This window comes from Somniosus microcephalus, unplaced genomic scaffold (assembly GCF_052327205.1).
Source record: "Somniosus microcephalus isolate GS21.2 unplaced genomic scaffold, FLI_Smic_1.0 unresolved_chr7, whole genome shotgun sequence".
In the NCBI taxonomy this organism is placed as follows: domain Eukaryota; kingdom Metazoa; phylum Chordata; class Chondrichthyes; order Squaliformes; family Somniosidae; genus Somniosus; species Somniosus microcephalus.
In genome coordinates, this window is record NW_028225185.1 from 32,715,373 (window position 1) to 32,736,640 (window position 21,268).

General features: G+C 55.3%; 1 protein-coding gene across 1 annotated transcript in view; it reads right to left on the reverse strand.

Moving 5' to 3' along the window:
- The window catches only part of LOC147086755 (contactin-5-like), a 380,876-nt gene that overhangs the window by 2,967 nt on the left and 356,641 nt on the right, over nt 1-21,268 (reverse strand). The window contains exons 24-30 of the mRNA XM_085978315.1: nt 20,771-20,929; nt 14,812-14,961; nt 13,510-13,580; nt 8,042-8,276; nt 7,014-7,123; nt 4,705-4,891; nt 3,353-3,465 (exon numbers count right to left, since the gene is read on the reverse strand). Of these exons, the coding sequence (XP_085834441.1) occupies nt 3,353-3,465; nt 4,705-4,891; nt 7,014-7,123; nt 8,042-8,276; nt 13,510-13,580; nt 14,812-14,961; nt 20,771-20,929 (1,025 nt within the window). The remainder of the gene's footprint in view (nt 1-3,352; nt 3,466-4,704; nt 4,892-7,013; nt 7,124-8,041; nt 8,277-13,509; nt 13,581-14,811; nt 14,962-20,770; nt 20,930-21,268) is intronic.

Consider the following 21,268-nt stretch of genomic DNA (forward strand, 5'->3'; position numbering starts at 1 on the left):
TATAAATTGGGACAGTCAGAGTGTGAAAGGCTTGGAGGGTGCAGAATTCTTAAAGTGCATCCAGGAGAGCTTTTTGAGCCAACATGTAGAAAGTCCTACAAGAGAGGGGGCGGTACTGGACCTAATTCTGGGGAATGTAGCCGGGCAAGTGGTGGAATTGTCAGTAGGGGAGCATTTTGGCGACAGTGACCATAATTCGGTGAGATTTAAGGTGGTCATGGAAAAAGACAAAGACGGCCCGGAAATAAGGGTTCTAAATTGGGGGAAGGCCGATTTTAATATGATAAGGCAGGATCTGGCCAAAGTGGACTGGGAGCAGCTGCTTATAGGAAAATCCACATCAAAACAATGGGAGACTTTCAGAAGGGAAATTGAGAGAGTACAACGCCAACATGTTCCTGTAAAGGTCAAGGGTGGGACCAACAAGCAAAGGGAACCTTGGATGACAAGGGATATACAAAAATGCATTAGAAATAAAAGGGGGGCTTTTGGCAGTTACAAAAGACTAAAGACGGAGGAAGCCCTAGAGGAGTATAAAAAGTGCAGGGGCATACTTAAAAAAGAAATTAGGAGGGCGAGGAGGGGCCATGAAATAACACTGGCGAGCAAAATAAAGGAAAATCCTAAGATGTTTTATAAGTATATTAAGGGCAAGAGGATAACCAGGGAAAGGGTAGGGCCCATTAGGGACCAAAGTGGCAATCTGTGTGTAGAGCCAGAGGATGTAGGCGGGGTTTTAAATGAATTTTTTGCATCTGTGTTCACTATGGAGAAAGACGATGCAGACATAGAAATCGGGCAAGGGGACTGTGACATACTTGAACATATTAGCATCGAGAGGGAGGAGGTGCTAGCAGTTTTAGCAGGCCAAAAAGTGGATAAATCCCCAGGCCCAGACGAGATGTATCCCAGGCTGCTGTGGGAGGCAAAGGAGGAGATTGCAGGGGCTCTGACACTAATTTTCAGAACCTCTCTGGCCACAGGGGATGTACCAGAGGACTGGAGAACAGCTAACGTAGTACCATTATTCAAGAAGGGTAGCAGGGATAAACCAGGGAATTACAGGCCAATGAGTCTAACATCTGTGGTGGGGAAATTATTGGAAAAAATTCTGAGGGACAAAATTAATCTCCACTTGGAGAGGCAAGGATTAATCGGGGATAGTCAGCATGGCTTTGTCAAGGGTAAATCATGTCTGACAAATCTGATCGAATTTTTCGAGGGGGTGACTAGTGGGGTGGATGAGGGAAATGCTGTGGATGTGGTTTACATGGACTTCAGTAAAGCTTTTGACAAAGTCCCGCATAGGAGACTGGTTAAGAAGGTAAGAGCCCATGGGATCCAGGGTGCCTTGGCGCGTTGGATCCTAAACTGGCTGAGTGGCAGGAGGCAGAGGGTGATGGTTGAAGGTTGCTTTTGTGACTGGAAGCCTGTGTCCAGTGGGGTACCTCAGGGATCGGTGCTGGGTCCCTTGTTGTTCGTGATCTACATAAATGATTTGGATGAGAATGTAAAAGGTATGATCAGTAAGTTCGCAGATGACACGAAAATTGGTGGGGTGGTAAATTGCGAGGAGGAAAGCCTCCGGCTACAGGACGATATAAACGGGTTGGTCAGATGGGCGGAAAAGTGGCAAATGGAATTTAACCCTGAAAAGTGCGAGGTGATGCATTTTGGATGGACAAATAAGGCAAGGGAATACACAATGAGTGGTAGGACCCTAGGAAGTACAGAGGGTCAGAGGGACCTTGGTGTACATGTACATAGATCCCTGAAGGCAGCGGAGCAGGTAGATAAGGTGGTTAAAAAGGCATATGGGATACTTGCCTTCATTAGCCGAGGCATAGAATATAAGAGCAGGGAGGTTATGATGGAGCTGTACAAAACGCTGGTGAGGCCACAGCTGGAGTACTGTGTGCAGTTCTGGTCGCCTCACTATAGGAAGGATGTGATTGCTTTGGAGAGGGTGCAGAGAAGATTCACCAGGATGTTACCTGGGATGGAGCGCCTCAGCTATGAAGAGAGGCTGGACAGGCTGGGGTTGTTTTCCTTGGAGCAGAGAAGGCTGAGGGGGGACCTGATTGAGGTGTACAAAATGATGAGGGGCATAGATAGGGTAGATAAAGAGGAACTTTTCCCCTTAGTGGGGGGGTCAATAACAAGGGGGCATAGATTCAGGGTAAGGGGCAGGAGATTTAGAGGGGATTTGAGGAGGAACTTTTTCAGGGTGGTTTGAATGTGGAACTCAATGCCTGAAAGGGTGGTAGAGGCAGGAACCCTCACAACATTCAAGAAGCATTTGGATGAGCACTTGAAATGCCATTGCATACAAGGCTATGGACCAAATGCTGGAAAATGGGATTAGACTGGACAGGGATGGATGGGCGGCGCAGACACGATGGGCCGAAGGGCCTCTTTCTGTGCTGTAAAACTCTATGACTCTATGACACTATGACCGGGTAGATGCTGAGAGGCTGTTTCCCCCCTGGCTGGAGAGTCTAGAACCAGGGGTCACAGTCTAAAGATAAGGGGTCGGCCATTTTGGACTGAGATGAGGAGGAATTTCTTCACCCAGAGAGTGGTGAACCTGTGAAATTCTCTACCACAGAAGGCCGTTGAGGCCAATTCATTAAATATATTCAAGAAGGAGTTAGATATACTTCTTAAGGCTAAAGGGATCAAGGGATATGGGGAGAAGGCAGGGACAGGGGACTGAATTTGGATGATCAGCCATGATCTCATTAAATGGCGGAGCAGGCTCAAGGGGCCGAATGGCCGACTCCTGCTCCTACGCCTTACGTTCTTATGAAACATATCAGATTCTGAGGGGGGATTGACAGGGTAGATGCTGAGAGGCTGTTTCCCCCCTGGCCGGAGAGTCTAGAACCAGGGGTCACAGTCTCAGGATAAGGGGTCGGCCATTTTAGGACTGAGATGAGGAGGAATTTCTTCACTCAGAGGGCGGTGAATCTTTGGAATTCTCTGCCCCAGAGGGCTGTGGAGGCTCAGTCGTTGAGTATATTCAAGGCTGAGATCGAGAGATTTTTGGACTCGGGGAATCGAGGGATATGGGGATCGGGCGGGAAAGTGGAGTTGAGGTCGAAGATCAGCCGTGATCTTACTGAATGGCGGAGCAGGCTCGAGGGGCCGAATGGCCGACTCCTGCACCTAATTCTTATGTTCTCAGTTCGCCCACATGTGGAGCGCACACCTTCTCTCTCCCGCGGCCCCCACCTCAATCCACGTGGGATCCAGCAGAGGGGAGCAGGAGGCGTCGACTTCCGCGCCATCGGTCCCCACAGAGGCGAAAGGTCAGCGTCTGACCCCGCCCCTTGACCCCCCCCCCCCTCACCTTGTATCCCATCACTTCCGATTCATTGTCCTTGTTCTGTACCGGCTCCCATCCCAGCGACACAGCCGAGCCGTCCTGATGCCACAGGATGTTGAGAGGGGCTTGGCTGGGAGCTGAAAGCAAAGACACGACCGCCAGTTAGGCACTGAGTCAAAGACAGGCGCCACCCTACAGGGATTGGGAAGATATTCGGATAGGGGAGGAAACCCTGCCGGTTTGAGTAGTAATGAATTCAATCTCATGGTTATAAATCACTGTTTTTTCCTACTTTAACACAAAAAACAATTTCTTCCGAGTATAACGCAATTTACGTGAGTTTCGGCAGCAGTTTTGAACATAGGCATGCGTTTATATCTGTAAGTACATCTCTCAAACTTAACACAAAGGCTTCTTTTTATACACTGATCACTTTATCAAACTGGAAGTTGCACTGCAGCAACTCGCCAAGGCTTCTTCGGCAGCACCTCCCAAACCCGCCACCTCTTCCACCTAGAAGGACGAGGGCAGCAGGCGCACGGGAACACCACCACCTCCAAGTTCCCCTCCAAGTCACACACACCATCACGACTTGGAAATATATCGGCCGTTCCTTCATCGTCGCTGGGTCAAAATCCTGGAACTCCCTCCCTAACAGCACTGTGGGAGCACCTTCACCACACGGGACTGCAGCGGTTCAAGAAGGCGGCTCACCACCACCTTCTCAAGGGCAATTAGGGATGGGCAGTAAACGCCGGCCTTGCCCGCGACGCCCAGATCCCATAAGCGAATTTAAAAAAAGTGGCCTTGCCTGATTTGGTAGCCTCCAGTCAAATGCACCGTTTCTCAGCCGATTCTTACGCACACTAGTTTACATTTCTCTACGACATATGTATATCAACGTCCCTTTGTGTAGGTTGCAATGCCCTTTTGAACATTTGACCAGCAGGATTCCCAGTTTCAATCTCAAAGGTCTTGAAACTGGTCATTTGAGTGGACTGACTGTTGCTAAGTGAAATCTGTCTCTCTCTCTGTTCAATGATGCCAATCACTTTTTTTGCCCTATATTGAATGATTGAAACACGAACGCATTTCAGAAGCCGAATTAGCCGAGTTCCGTGTACCAACACGCCTTACTTTAAAAAAAAATGTTCTCGATGAGCTCGTGCCAGGGGTCAGCGGCTCTGTGTGCGGAGCTCAGGACCACAGCGGGTAAGATCAGTCTATCTCAGCACAGGCCGGGGATGGAGCCTGGGTCTGGCCGGGGATGGAGCCTGGGTCTTGCCTGGGGGAGGCGGGGGGGGGCCGAAGGGAACCACACTGGACATTATCCGCGCAAAGAGAGGCGCGCCGACAGAATGGAGGAGCGCGCATACGTGATTTCTTGGTGCCGACCGGCCTGGGGACGCTGGAGGGGCCGGGACCGGCGCTGTTGAACGCTCGGACGGTCACCAGGTACGCTGTGTTCCCCTCTAATCCGGACACCAGCACGGTGGAGTCGTTCCCGCTGGTGCTTACTGTCCGCTTCGAGTCCTCGGGCTCCGAACTCTTCCAGACACTGACCTGCGATGGAAGACAGGAAGATCCCACACAATCAGGATGCACCAAAGACCAGACAAGCTTCCTGAGAGAAGGGAATAAGTCGGGATGTCGAAAGGGACAGAGCGCCTCATAATCAAAACCCCTCGTAATTTTGAACACCTCTATTAGGTCTCCCCTTAACCTTCTCTGCTCTAAGGAGAATAATCCCAGCTTCTCCAGTCTCTCCACGTCACTGAAGTCCCTCATCCCTGGGACCATTCTGGTCAATCTCCCCTTAACCTTCTCTGCTCTAAGGAGAACAATCCCAGCTTCTCCAGTCTCTCCACGTCACTGAAGTCCCTCATCCCTGGGACCATTCTGGTCAATCTCCCCTTAACCTTCTCTGCTCTAAGGAGAACAATCCCAGCTTCTCCAGTCTCTCCACGTCACTGAAGTCCCTCATCCCTGGTACCATTCTGGTCAATCTCCCCTTAACCTTCTCTGCTCTAAGGAGAACAACCCCAGCTTCTCCAGTCTCTCCACGTGACTGAAGCCCCTCATCCCTGGTACCATTCTGGTCAATCTCCCTTTAACCTTCTCTGCTCTAAGGAGAACAATCCCAGCTTCTCCAGTCTCTCCACATCACTGAAGTCCCTCACCCCTGGTACCATTCTGGTCAATCTCCCCTTAACCTTCTCTGCTCTAAGGAGAACAATCCCAGCTTCTCCAGTCTCTCCACATCACTGAAGTCCCTCATCCCTGGTACCATTCTGCTCAATCTCCCCTTAACCTTCTCTGCTCTAAGGAGAACAACCCCAGCTTCTCCAGTCTCTCCACATCACTGAAGTCCCTCATCCCTGGTACCATTCTGCTCAATCTCCCCTCAACCTTCTCTGCTCTAAGGAGAACAACCCCAGCTTCTCCAGTCTCTCCACGTGACTGAAGTCCCTCATCCCTGGTACCATTCTAGTAAATCTCCTCTGCACCCTCGCCAAGGCCTTGACATCCTTCCTAAAGTGCGGTGCCCAGAATTGGACACAATGCTCCAGCTGGGGCCTAATCAGTCAATCAAACACCGATCCACGTAAGGAGATATGAGGGGCAGGCGACCAAAAGCTTGTTCAAAGAAGTCGGGTTTTAAGGAGCGTCTCAAAGGAGGAGAGAGAGGCGGAGAGGTTTAGGGAGGGAATTCCAGAGCTTGGGGCCCAGGAGTATTAATGTAGAGAAATGTGAAGTGATACGTTTTGGGAGGAAGAATTAGGAGAGGGAACGTAGACTAAATGGGACAATTTTAAGAGGAATAGAGAAGCATAGGATGATAGAAGGAGGCCATTTGGCCCATCGTGCCTGTGCTAGCTCTTTGAAAGAGCTCTCGAATTAGTCACACTGTCCCCTGTTCTTTCCCCATAGCCCGGCACATTTGTTTCTGTTCAAGTATATAAGGAGCAGAGAGACTTAGGGGTCCGGATCCAAGAATCTTTAAAAGTGGGAGATCAGGAACCCCTTTTAAAGAGGGAGTCTCCCGGTGAGCAACTCCCTTCCTTGACAGCCTGTGAACCTATAACACAGGGTGTACCTGATCTCACTGATCTAGTTCTTCTAGTCCGACCCTCCGTAAACTTGAGCTCCTCCAAAACTCTGCTGCCCCGCGTCCTAACTCGCACCCAGTCCCGTTCACCCATCACCACCCCCTCCTGTGCTCGCTGCCCTACACTGGCTCCCGGTCCGGCAACGCCTCGATTTCAATATTCGCCATCCTCGTGTTCAAATCCCTCCGTGGCCTCCTCACCACCCCCCCTCCCTATCTCTGTAACCTCCTCCAGCCCTACAACCCTCCAAGATCTCTGCGCTCCTCCAATTCTGGCCTCTTGCGCATCCCCCGATTTTCATCACTCCGCCATTGGCGACCGCGCCAGGGCCCCCAAACTCTGGAATTCCCTCCCTAAACCTCTCCGCCTCTCTCTCTCCTCCATTAAGATGCTCCTTAAAACCTAACTCTTTGACCCAGCTTTTGGTCACCTGCCCCTAATATCTCTTTATGTGGCTCGGTGTCAAATTTTGTTTATTAATGCTCCCGTGAAGCGCCTTGGGACATTTTACTATGTTAATGGCGCTGGATAAATCTGAGTTGTTGTAGTTGTATATCCTATAACACAAGGCGTACCTGATATCCCCATGGTTTGCAAAACCTGTCAGACAGACGTCGCCAGGACACCAGGATCTCCGAGGCTGACAGACTGGCAGCTGTGATGTTCGAGGGTGCCATCTGCGGCTCTGTGGAGAGAGAAAATACACAGAACTGAAACACGCACAGGACTGGAGCTCCTGGGTTACTGCTCCTGATCACTGTCCAGTGACCCCTGGGTTAGAGAGAGGGGAAATCAGCCAGGGTTCCTGCTCCTGATCACTGTCCAGTGACCCCTGGGTTAGAGAGAGGGGAAATCAGCCAGGGTTCCTGTTCCTGATCACTGTCCAGTGACCCCTGGGTTAGAGAGAGAGGGGAAAATCAGCCAGGGTTCCTGTTCCTGATCACTGTCCAGTGACCCCTGGGTTAGAGAGGGGAAATCAGCCAGGGTTCCTGCTCCTGATCACTGCCCAGTGACCCCTGGGTTAGAGAGAGGGGAAATCAGCCAGGATTCCTGCTCCTGATCACTGTCCAGTGACCCCTGGGTTAGAGAGAGGGGAAATCAGCCAGGGTTTCTGCTCCTGATCACTGCCCAGTGACCCCTGGGTTAGAGAGAGGGGAAATCAGCCAGGGTTCCTGCTCCTGATCACTGTCCAGTGACCCCTGGGTTAGAGAGAGGGGAAATCAGCCAGGGTTCCTGCTCCTGATCACTGTCCAGTGACCCTTGTGTGTGTGTATGTATGTGAGTGTGAGTGAGTGAGTGAGTGATTGAGTGAGTGTGTGTGTGAATGTGTGTGACTGTGTGTGTGTATGTGTGTGATTGTGTGTGTGTGAGTGTGAATGTGTGTGTGCGAGTTGGGTGAGGACCAGATTGGGTGAGGCTGTGATGCCCTCCATAGCCCAATAGCACGCTGATGCTCACTGCGATTCCACCAGTCCTGTTGAGATGGAGGTTTGGCGTGGGAGGGGTTACGCCATGAACCACTGTCACGGCCCGTGTGAGTCCGAATACTGAGGCTCTGCTGTACCCTCATGACGCCCGCGCACTCCTCGCTCGGGAGACTCACCGCCTTCCGCGGAGTAAACCACGGTCACGGGGCTGAAGGGTCCGTCTCCCATGTTGTTATAGACGCCGACCTTCACCTCGAAGGGAGTGAGGGGCTGCAGGCTCTCGTCCCGGTACACGTATCGACACACGTCCGTCACCGCCACCATCTTCTCCCTCCAGCCCCGCGTCCCGTTGGGTCGGAAAGCCACGATGTATCCGAACCCCTCACCGTGCTGGTACTCCTCCGACACTGGCTGCTCCGAGAGAGGGAAAGACAGCTCACAAATCCCGGCAACAAACTGCATCTCGCCTCCAACCCTCCCTCTCTCCCCCTCGCTTCCTCCCCCACATCACACCCTCTCCCCCACTCACACCCTCCCCCCTCCCCACCCCCCTCTATCCCTCCCTCTCCCACTCCCCCCTCCATCACTCCCTCCCTCCGCCCTGCCTCTCTCCCTCCCCCACATCTCTCCCCCTCCCCCACTCCCTCCCTCCCTCTGCCCCTCCCTCCCTCCCTCCCCCTCTCCCTCCCTCACTCACCCCCTCTCCCTCCCTCCCCCTCTCTCCCCCTCCACTCACCCCCTCTCCCTCCCTCCCCCTCTCTCCCCCTCCACTCACCCCCTCTCCCTCCCTCCCCCTCTCTCCCCCTCCACTCACCCCCTCTCCCTCCCTCCCCCACTCCCCCCTCTCCCTCCCTCCCTCCCGCACTCACCCCCTCTCCCTCCCTCCCTCCCCCACTCACCCCCTCCATCTCTCCCCCTCTCTCCCCCTCCCTCCCCCACTCACCCCTCTTCCCCTCTCCCTCTGCCCCTCCCTCCCCCCCACTCTCCCCCTCCATCTCTCCCCCTCCCCCACTCTCCCCCTCCCCCACTCTCCCCCTCCCTCCCCCACTCACCCCTCTCCCTCCCTCCCTCCCCCACTCTCCCTCCCTCCCTCCCCCACTCACCCCCTCTCCCTCCCTCCCTCCCCCACTCTCCCCCTCCCTCCCTCCCTCCCCCACTCTCCCCCTCCCTCCCTCCCCCACTCTCCCCCCACTCACCCCCTCTCCCTCCCTCTCCCTCCCTCCCCCACCCTCCCCCCTCCCCTACTCCCCCACTCTCCCCCCTCGCCCTCCCTCCTCCACTCCCCCCTCCATCCCTCTCCCCCTCCATCCCTCTCCCCCCTCTCCCTCCCACTCCCCCCTCCATCCCTCTCCCTCTCTCCCCCTCTCTCCCTCACTCACTCTCTCCCCCTCCCTTTTGACGATGTAACTGGTAAAATAGATAAGGGAGAACCAGTGGATGTGGTGTATTTGGACTTTCAGAAGGCTTTCGATAAGGTCCCGCATAAGAGACTAGCGTGTAAAGTTAAGGCACATGGGATTGGGGGCAAGGTACTGACTTGGATAGAGAACTGGTTGGCAGACAGAAAGCAAAGAGTTGGAATGAACGGGTCTTTTTCCGAGTGGCAGGCAGTGATTGGTGGGGTACCGCAGGGATCGGTCCTTGGACCCCAGCTATTCACAATATATATTAATGATCTAGACAAGGGAACTAGGTGTCATATCTCCAAATTTGCAGACGACACAAAGCTGGGTGGGCGTGTGTGCTGTGAGGAGGATGCCGAGAAACTCCAGTATGATTTGGACAGGTTGGGTGATTGGGCAGAAGCATGGCAGATGCAATATAACGTGGATAAATGTGAGGTTATCCACTTTGGTGGCAAAAACAGGAAGGCAGATTATTATCTGAATGGCAATAGATTGGGAGAAGGGGAAGTGCAACGAGACCTGGGCGTCCTTGTGCACCAGTCGCTGAAGGTAAGCATGCAGGTGCAGCAGGTGGTTAAGAAGGCAAATGGTATGTTGGCCTTCGTAGCGAGAGGATTCGAGTACAGGAACAAGGATGTCTTGCTGCAGTTGTACAGGGCCTTGGTGAGACCACACCTTGAGTATTGTGTGCAGTTTTGGTCGCCTTATCTGAGGAAGGATGTTCTTGCCATGGAGGGAGTGCAGTGAAGATTCACCAGGCCGATACCTGGGATGGCAGGAATGATGTATGAGGAGAGATTGGGTCGATTGGGCTTATATTCGCTAGAGTTTAGAAGAATGAGAGGGGACCTCATTGAAACTTATAAAATTCTGACAGGACTGGACAGACTAGATGCAGGAAGGATGTTCCCGATGGCCGGCGAGTCCAGAACCAAGGGTCACAGTCTAAGGATAAGGGGTAAGCCATTTAGGACAGAGATGAGGAGGTATTTCTTTACCCAGAGAGTGGTGAACCTGTGGAATTCTCTGCCACAGAAGGCAGTGGAGGCTAATTCATTAAATATATTCAAGAAGGAGTTAGATATATTTCTTAAGGCTAAAGGGATCAAGGGATATGGGGAGAAAGCAGGGACAGGGTACTGAGTTTGGATGATCAGCCATGATCGCATTGAATGGTGGAGCAGGCTCGAGGGGCCGAATGGCCGACTCCTGCTCCTATCTTCTATGTTTCTATGTTTTTCACTTCCCCCTCCCACCCCCACTCTCTCTCTCTCTCTCCCTCACTCACTGACCATTCCCTCTCTCTCTCTCTCTCTCTCCCTCACTCACTGACCATTCCCTCTCTCTGTCTCTCTCTCCCCCTCACTCACTGACCACTCCCTCAATTCAATTCAATTCAAATCGCTTTATTGGCATGATGACAAGGTACATCTTATGTTGCCAAAGCATCGAAAAACATTCATGGTTGTACACAAAAATACAGATCTATCCATACAGTGTATAAACAGATATATCCCTGAGTGTATAAATATACATTCATATAATTTGTATATACTCTTTTCTTATATTTAGTGGTTGTCCCTCTGTTTATGGCAAGCTGTAACATAGTGTGCCGCTAAGGTTACACAATTTCTCTCTTCCCCTAGTAGGTATGGGAGTTTTTGGTCGTCATTCAAATTTCTGAATTCCGCGCATATTTGTGTGAATTTTTGGTAGAAATTCTCCCTTATGCCCTGATATTTTCCACAAGCTGTGAAGAAGTGCATCTCTGTCTCCACCACTCCCTGAGAGCATATCCTGTCCTCTCTTGGCAGCCGGGTCTGCCTGTGTCTGCCTTTTTCGATGGCCAGGCTATGTTCACTAAGTCTGTACCTTGTCAAGGTTTTTCTCAGTTTGCTATCCTTTACCATGGTCAGGTAATCAGCCATGTTGTATTGTCTGTTTAGGGCCAAGTAGCAATTGAGTTTGTTTTGGGTTTTTGTTGTTTCTGCCCAATATGACAGGTATTTTTCCTTTTGCTTAGTGACAATTGTGTTGGGTCGAATTCTCTGTGCTACGATGTCCCTGTCCTGGGGCTGGTTATTGTTAGTAGTGTTAGTGGTTGCCTCACTGAGTCCCAGGACTAGTTGACTGAGGGTGTTCTTCTTTATGGTCCTCTCTTGACATTTCAAGGCTTCGTAATGATAGCAGTGGGGGTTGCTCATTTTTAGGTGTTTCCAAAATTTGGTGGCTCTTTTTTGGATAGTAATTATTAATGGATATTGGCCCAGTTCTGCCCTGCATGCATTGTTTACAGTTTTCCTTTGAGTCCAGAGGATACTTTTACAGAATTCTGCATGTAGGATCTCAATTGGGTGTTTGTCCCATTTTGCAAATTCTTGTTGAGTTAGCGGTCCCCACACCTCACTGCCATAGAGTGCAATTGGTTCAATTACTGATTTGAAAATTTTGAGCCAAATGCTAATTGGGATTTCTATTTGGATTGATTTTTTAATGGCATAGAAAGCCCTTCTTGCTTTCTCTTTCAGTTCATTCACAGCCAGTTTGAAATTTCCCGTAGAACTGATTTTTAAGCCCAAGTATGTGTAGTTAGTGGTTTGTTCAATTTTGGTTGTTCCTAGTGTGAAATTTATTTTGGGTCCCTGATGTCTGGATCTTTGCTGGAACACAAGGACTTTGGTTTTTTTGGGATTTATTGTCAGGGCCCAAGTCTGGCAGTACGACTCCAGCAGATCCAGGTTCTGCTGTAGACCCTCCTTAGTTGGTGACAGCAGAACCAGGTCGTCTGCATAGAGGGTGAGGCCGGGTGCTGTAGATTGTTCAAGTAGTTTTGCCAATTCATTTATGTAAATATTAAAGAGTGTCGGTGAGATTGGCGAGCCCTGCGTCACCCCCCGCCCCTGTGGGAAGTATTTTGTTTGTTTGTCTCCAATTTTAACTGCACATTTGTTGTTTGTATACATTGATTTAATTACATCATATGTTTTTCCCCCTACCCCGCTTTCGATAAGTTTCAGGAATAAACCGTTGTGCCAGATGGAATCGAAAGCCTTCTGGAAATCTATAAAGCATGCGTAGATTTTGCTTTTGTTTTGATGAACGTGTTTGTCAATTAGGGTCTGTAGGGTGAAGATATGATCTGATGTTCTATAGTTTGGCAGGAATCCAATTTGGCTTTTACTCAAGACATTGTGCTCCTCAAGGAAGTTTATAAGTATTTTGTTTATGATACTACAGAATACCTTCCCCAGGTTACTGTTTACACAGATGCCTCGATAGTTATTTGGGTCGACTTTGTCCCCACTTTTGTATATGGGCGTTATGAGTCCTTTGTTCCAGATATCAGGGAAGTAACCGACACTCAGAACCAAGTTGAAGAGTTTTAGGATAGCCAGTTTCATTTTATCGTCTGAGTGTTTAATCATCTCGCTTAGTATGCCGTCTGCCCCGCAAGCTTTTCCTGGTCGCAGGTCCTTGAGTTTTTCAAAAAGTTCTCTCTCTCTCTCCCTCACTCACTGACCATTCCCCCTCTCTCTCTCTCTCTCCCTCACTCACTGACCATTCTCTCTCTCACTCACTGACCATTCTCTCTCTCTCTCTCACTCACTGACCACTCTCTCTCTCTCTCTCTCTCTCTCACTGACCATTCTCTCTCTCTCTCTCTCTCTCACTCACTGACCATTCCCTCTCTCTCTCTCTCTCACTGACCATTCTCTCTCTCTCTCTCTCTCCCTCACTCACTGACCACTCTCTCTCTCTCTCTCTCTCTCTCTCTCACTGACCATTCTCTCTCTCTCTCCCTCACTCACTGACCATTCCCTCTCTCTCTCTCTCCCTCACTCACTGACCATTCCCTCTCTCTCTCTCTCTCTCCCTCACTCACTGACCATTCCCTCTCTCTCTCTCTCTCTCCCTCACTCACTGACCATTCCCTCTCTCTCTCTCTCTCTCCCTCGCTCACTGACCATTCCCTCTCTCTCTCCCTCTCCCTCTCCTCTCTCTCTCCCTCGCTCACTGACCACTCCCCTCTCTAACGGCCATTGGTGAACAACACCGGGTGTGAGATCGGGCTAACTCAGCACAGGCCGGGCCTGGAGCCTGGGCCTTTCCTGCTCTGTGTGTGCGGGGGGCTCCGCCACTCCCTGACCTGTGGATCCGATTGGCCCTTCGATCTTTCGGAGCCGGCCATGGGCAGGGCCGTCGCTGCACGCGGGGAGAGATTACCGCCAGCCACTTACCTCCCACACGATCACCACCTCGCTCCGCTTACCCCCACCCCCGCTCACGTTGGCTGGAGGAACCGAGGGCACTGTCGGGGGGGAAAGAGGGGAAAGGAATGTCAGCATCAGGAGTGGGGAAACACTCAATAAATCCAAGAGCAGACACAGTCAAAACTTACAACACAACACAGTGTCAAGCAACACAACAACTCACGTTTATCCAGCGCCTTTAATGTAGTAAAACGTCCCAGGGCGCTTCACAGGAGAAAAAACCAGACACCGAGCCACATATTAGGACAGGTGACCAAAAGCTGGGTCAAAGAGGTCGGTTTTAAGGAGCGTCTTAAAGGAGAGAGAGAGGCGGAGAGGCTTAGGGAGGGAATTCCAGAGCTCGGGGGCCCTGGCGCGGTCGCCAATGATGGAGTGATGGAAATTGGGGGGGATGCAATGTGATAATGACCAGATCATCTGTTTTTAGTGATGTTGGTTGAGGGATAAATATTGACCCCAGGACACCGGGGAGAACTCCCCCCTGCTCTTCTTCCAATAGTGGCCACGGGATCTTTTACGTCCACCTGAGAGGGCAGACGGGGCCTCGGGTTTAATGTCTCATCCCGAAAGACGGCCCCTCCGACAGTGCGGCGCTCCCTCAGTACCGCCCCTCCGACAGTGCGGCGCTCCCTCAGTACCGCCCCTCCTACAGTGCGGCCCTCCCTCAGTACCGTCCCTCTGACAGTGCGGCGCTCCCTCAGTACCGCCCCTCCGACAGTGCGGCGCTCCCTCAGTACTGCCCCTCCTACAGTGCGGCCCTCCCTCAGTACCGCCCCTCCTACAGTGCGGCCCTCCCTCAGTACTGCCCCTCCGACAGTGCGGCGCTCCCTCAGTACCGCCCCTCTGACAGTGCGGCGCTCCCTCAGTACTGCCCCTCCGACAGTGCGGCGCTCCCTCAGTACTGCCCCTCCGACAGTGCGGCGCTCCCTCAGTACTGCCTTTCCGACAGTGCGGCGCTCCCTCAGTACCGCCCCTCCGACAGTGCGGCGCTCACTCAGTACCGCCCCTCCGACAGTGCGGCGCTCCCTCAGTGCCGCCCCCTCTGACAGTGCAGCGCTCCCTCAGTACCGCCCCCTCCGACAGTGCGACGCTCCCTCAGTACTGCCCCTCCGACAGTGCGGCGCTCCCTCAGTACCGCCCCCTCCGACACTGCGGCGCTCCCTCAGTACCGCCCCCTCCGACAGTGCGGCGCTCCCTCAGTACTGCCCCTCCGACAGTGCGGTGCTCCCTCAGTACTGAAATCTCTGCATAATTAACACTTCCACCTACTGGCTGCTTCCGTCCTAACCACACGAGATGGGACACTCGGGTCACCAGTTCCAATTCTGTTCGTCGCGACCACCCGGAACTCGTACTCAATCCAAGGGTTTAACTCAATGGCCATCGCTGACTCCAGGTCCCCTGTGATCGGATCAGGTACTGCCAGAGTTAGAGACAGCAAAAGAACATTAAAGTCACCAAACCTATTGTGAATGACCTCAACCCCACCCACCCACCTTCTCCCCATATCCCTCAACCCCACCCACCCACCCTCTCCCCATATCCCCCAACCCCACCTACCCACCTTCTCCCCATATCCCTCAACCCCACCCACCCACCCTCTCCCCATATCCCTCAACCCCACCGACCCACCTTCTCCCCATATCCCTCAACCCCACCCACCCACCTTCTCCCCATCTCCCTCAACCCCACCTACTCACCTGATCCCCATATCCCTCAACCCCACCCACCCACCTTCTCCCCATATCCCTCAACCCCACCCACCCACATTCTCCCCATCTCCCTCAACCGCACCGACCCACCTTCTCCCCATATCCCTCAACCCCACCCACCCACCTTCTCCCCATATCCCCCAACCCCACCCACCCACCTTCTCCCCATATCCCCCAACCCCACCCACCCACCTTCTCCCCATATCCCTCAGCCCCACCTACCCACCTCCTCCCCATATCCCCCAACCCCACCGACCCACCTTCTCCCCATATCCCTCAACCCCACCCACCCACCTTCTCCCCATATCCCTCAACCCCACCCACCCACCTTCTCCCCATATCCCTCAACCCCCCCACCCACCTTCTCCCCATCTCCCTCAAACCCACACACCAACCTTCTCCCCATATCCCTCAACCCCACCCACCCACCTTCTCCCCATATCCCCCAACCCCACCCACCCACCTTCTCCCCATATCCCGCAACCCCACCCACCCACCTTCTCCCCATATCCCTCAACCCCACCCACCCACCTTCTCCCCATATCCCTCAACCCCACCCACCCACCTTCTCCCCATATCCCTCAACCCCCCCACCCACCTTCTCCCCATCTCCCTCAAACCCACCCACCCACCTTCTCCCCATATCCCCCAACCCCACCGACCCACCTTCTCCCCATCTCCCTCAACCCCACCTACCCACCTTCTCCCCATATCCCCCAACCCCACCGACCCACCTTCTCCCCATATCCCTCAACCCCACCCAACCACCTTCTCCCCATATCCCTCAACCCCACCAACCCACCTTCTCCCCATCTCCCTCAACCCCACCCACCCACCTTCTCCCCATCTCCCTCAACCCCACCCACCCACCTTCTCCCCATCTCCCTCAACCCCACCTACCCACCTTCTCCCCATCTCCCTCAACCCCACCTACCCACCTTCTCCCCATCTCCCTCAACCCCACCTACCCACCTTCTCCCCATATCCCTCAAACCCACCCACCCACCTTCTCCCCATCTCCCTCAACCCCACCCACCCACCCTCTCCCCATCTCCCTCAACCCCACCCACCCACCTTCTCCCCATCTCCCTCAACCCCACCTACCCACCTTCTCCCCGTCTCCCTCAACCCCACCCACCCACCTTCTCCCCATCTCCCTCAACCCCACCCACCCACCTTCTCCCCATCTCCCTCAACCCCACCTACCCACCTTCTCCCCATCTCCCTCAACCCCACCCACCCACCTTCTCCCCATCTCCCTCAACCCCACCCACCCACCTCTCCCCATCTCCCTCAACCCCACCCACCCACCTTCTCCCCATCTCCCTCAACCCCACCTACCCACCTTCTCCCCATCTCCCTCAACCCCACCTACCCACCTTCTCCCCATCTCCCTCAACCCCACCTACCCACCTTCTCCCCATATCCCTCAAACCCACCCACCCACCTTCTCCCCATCTCCCTCAACCCCACCCACCCACCCTCTCCCCATCTCCCTCAACCCCACCCACCCACCTTCTCCCCATCTCCCTCAACCCCACCCACCCACCTTCTCCCCATCTCCCTCAACCCCACCTACCCACCTTCTCCCCATCTCCCTCAACCCCACCCACCCACCTTCTCCCCGTCTCCCTCAACCCCACCTACCCACCTTCTCCCCATCTCCCTCAACCCCACCCACCCACCTTCTCCCCGTCTCCCTCAACCCCACCCACCCACCTTCTCCCCATCTCCCTCAACCCCACCCACCCACCTTCTCCCCATCTCCCTCAACCCCACCCACCCACCTTCTCCCCATCTCCCTCAACCCCACCCACCCACCTTCTCCCCATATCCCCCAACCCCACCTACCCACCTTCTCCCCATCTCCCTCAACCCCACCCACCCACCTTCTCCCCATCTCCCTCAACCCCACCCACCCACCTTCTCCCCATCTCCCTCAACCCCACCCACCCACCCTCTCCCCATCTCCCTCAACCCCACCCACCCACCCTCTCCCCATCTCCCTCAACCCCACCTACCCACCTTCTCCCCATCTCCCTCAACCCCACCCACCCACCCTCTCCCCATCTCCCTCAACCCCACCCACCCACCTTCTCCCCATCTCCCTCAACCCCACCCACCCACCTTCTCCCCATCTCCCTCAACCCCACCCACCCACCCTCTCCCCATCTCCCTCAACCCCACCCACCCACCCTCTCCCCATCTCCCTCAACCCCACCTACCCACCTTCTCCCCATCTCCCTCAACCCCACCCACCCACCCTCTCCCCATCTCCCTCAACCCCACCCACCCACCCTCTCCCCATCTCCCTCAACCCCACCCACCCACCTTCTCCCCATCTCCCTCAACCCCACCCACCCACCTTCTCCCCATCTCCCTCAACCCCACCCACCCACCTTCTCCCCATCTCCCTCAACCCCACCCACCCACCTTCTCCCATATCCCCCAACCCCACCTACCCACCTTCTCCCCATCTCCCTCAACCCCACCCACCCACCTTCTCCCCATCTCCCTCAACCCCACCCACCCACCCTCTCCCCATCTCCCTCAACCCCACCCACCCACCTTCTCCCCATATCCCCCAACCCCACCTACCCACCTTCTCCCCATCTCCCTCAACCCCACCCACCCACCTTCTCCCCATCTCCCTCAACCCCACCCACCCACCCTCTCCCCATCTCCCTCAACCCCACCTACCCACCTTCTCCCCATCTCCCTCAACCCCACCCACCCACCTTCTCCCCATCTCCCTCAACCCCACCCACCCACCTTCTCCCCATCTCCCTCAACCCCACCCAACCACCTTCTCCCCATATCCCTCAACCCCACCAACCCACCTTCTCCCCATCTCCCTCAACCCCACCCACCCACCTTCTCCCCATCTCCCTCAACCCCACCCACCCACCTTCTCCCCGTCTCCCTCAACCCCACCTACCCACCTTCTCCCCATCTCCCTCAACCCCACCTACCCACCTTCTCCCCATATCCCTCAACCCCACCCACCCACCTTCTCCCCATCTCCCTCAACCCCACCCACCCACCCTCTCCCCATCTCCCTCAACCCCACCCACCCACCTTCTCCCCGTCTCCCTCAACCCCACCTACCCACCTTCTCCCCATCTCCCTCAACCCCACCCACCCACCTTCTCCCCATATCCCTCAACCCCACCCACCCACCTTCTCCCCATCTCCCTCAACCCCACCCACCCACCCTCTCCCCATCTCCCTCAGCCCCACCCACCCACCTTCTCCCCATCTCCCTCAACCCCACCTACCCACCTTCTCCCCATCTCCCTCAACCCCACCCACCCACCTTCTCCCCATCTCCCTCAACCCCACCCACCCACCTTCTCCCCATATCCTCAACCCCACCCACCCTTCTCCCCATCTCCCTCAACCCCACCCACCCACCTTCTCCCCATCTCCCTCAACCCCACCCACCCACCTTCTCCCCATCTCCCTCAACCCCACCCACCCACCTTCTCCCCATCTCCCTCAACCCCACCCACCCACCTTCTCCCCATCTCCCTCAACCCCACCCACCCACCTTCTCCCCATCTCCCTCAACCCCACCCACCCACCTTCTCCCCATCTCCCTCAACCCCACCCACCCACCCTCTCCCCATTTCCCTCAACCCCACCCACCCACCTTCTCCCCATCTCCCTCCACCCCACCTACCCACCTTCTCCCCATCTCCCTCAACCCCACCCACCCACCTTCTCCCCATATCCTCAACCCCACCCACCCTTCTCCCCATCTCCCTCAACCCCACCCACCCACCTTCTCCCCATCTCCCTCAACCCCACCCACCCACCTTCTCCCCATATCCCCCAACCCCACCCACCCACCTTCTCCCCATCTCCCACAACCCCACCCACCCACCTTCTCCCCATCTCCCTCAACCCCACCCACCCACCTTCTCCCCATATCCTCAACCCCACCCACCCTTCTCACCATCTCCCTCAACCCCACCCACCCACCTTCTCCCCATCTCCCTCAACCCCACCCACCCACCTTCTCCCCATCTCCCACAACCCCACCCACCCACCTTCTCCCCATATCCTCAACCCCACCCACCCTTCTCCCCATCTCCCTCAACCCCACCCACCCACCCTTCTCCCCATCTCCCTCAACCCCACCCACCCACCTTCTCCCCATCTCCCTCAACCCCACCTACCCACCTTCTCCCCATCTCCCCCAACCCCACCCACCCACCTTCTCCCCATATCCCTCAACCCCATCCACCCACTCCCCATATCCCTCAACCCCAGTGTGAGCGAGGGAGGGAGAAGGTGAGGGAGGGAGAGGGAGTGTGAACGAGAGAGGGAGAAGGTGAGGGAGGGAGACGGAGTGTGAACGAGGCAGGGAGAAGGGGAGGGAGGGAGACGGAGTGTGAACGAGGGAGGGAGAAGGGGAGACAGAGGGTGTGAGCGAGGGAGGGAGAAGGCGAGGGAGGGAGAGGGAGACGGAGTGTGAACGAGGGAGGGAGAAGGTGAGGGAGGGAGACGGAGTGTGAACGAGGCAGGGAGAAGGGGAGGGAGGGAGACGGAGTGTGAATGAGGCAGGGAGAAGGGGAGGGAGGGAGACGGAGTGTGAACGAGGCAGGGAGAAGGGGAGACAGAGGGTGTGAACGAGGGAGGGAGAAGGCGAGGGAGGGAGACGGAGTGTGAACGAGGCAGGGAGAAGGGGAGGGAGGGAGACGGAGTGTGAACGAGGCAGGGAGAAGGGGAGGGAGGGAGACGGAGTGTGAATGAGGCAGGGAGAAGGGGAGGGAGGGAGACGGAGTGTGAACGAGGCAGGGAGAAGGTGAGGGAGGGAGACGGAGTGTGAACGAGGCAGGGAGAAGGGGAGGGAGGGAGACGGAGTGTGAATGAGGCAGGGAGAAGGGGAGGGAGGGAGACGGAGTGTGAACGAGGCAGGGAGAAGGGGAGACAGAGGGTGTGAACGAGGGAGGGAGAAGGCGAGGGAGGGAGACGGAGTGTGAACGAGGCAGGGAGAAGGGGAGGGAGGGAGACGGAGTGTGAACGAGGCAGGGAGAAGGGGAGACAGAGGGTGTGAACGAGGGAGGGAGAAGGCGAGGGAGGGAGACGGAGTGTGAATGAGGCAGGGAGAAGGGGAGGGAGGGAGACGGAGTGTGAACGAGGCAGGGAGAAGGGGAGGGAGGGAGACGGAGTGTGAACGAGGCAGGGAGAAGGGGAGGGAGGGAGACGGAGTGTGAATGAGGCAGGGAGAAGGGGAGGGAGGGAGACGGAGTGTGAATGAGGCAGGGAGAAGGGGAGACGGAGTGTGAGCGAGGGAGGGAGAAGGTGAGGGAGGGAGGCAGGGAGAGCGAGTGAGGGAGAGAAGGTGAGGGAGGGAGAGGGAGACAGGGAGTGTGAGCGAGGGAGGGAGAAGGAGAGACGGAGTGAGCGAGGGAGGGAGAAGGAGAGACGGAGTGTGAGCGAGGGAGAGAGAAGGTGAGGGAGGGAGAGGGAGAGTGAGCGAGGGAGAGAGATCTAGTGAAGGACGTTACCTGTTGTCACAGTTTGCCATCCCATTGAGAAGGGGCTCCGAGCCTGCAGGTTGTACCGTGTGACTGGGCTGTGATTCTCCAGTCCCCGACTCCAGGACAGTGTTGCGGTGGTACTGGAAATCTCCTCCACAATCACAACCCCCGGGGGCCCGGGAGGACCTGTGAACAAAGGCAGGGCTCAGCGGAGGTACCGCTGGTCAGTGGCCGCTCGTCGTACAAGAGGAAGCTCGGGCTGGATCAGTGGGAAAGATCCACTCGCGACAGTGTGTGTGAGTGTGTGTGAGTGACTGAGTGTGTGTGAGTGAGTGTGAGTGAGTGTGAGTGTGACAGAGTGTGTGTGTGAGTGTGACCGTTTGTGTGTGTGAGTGTGACAGAGTGTGTGTGAGTGAGTGTGAGTGTGACAGAGTGTGTGTGAGTGAGTGTGAGTGTGACAGAGTGTGTGTGAGTGTGACAGTTTGTGTGTGTGAGTGTGACAGAGTGTGTGTGAGTGAGTGTGAG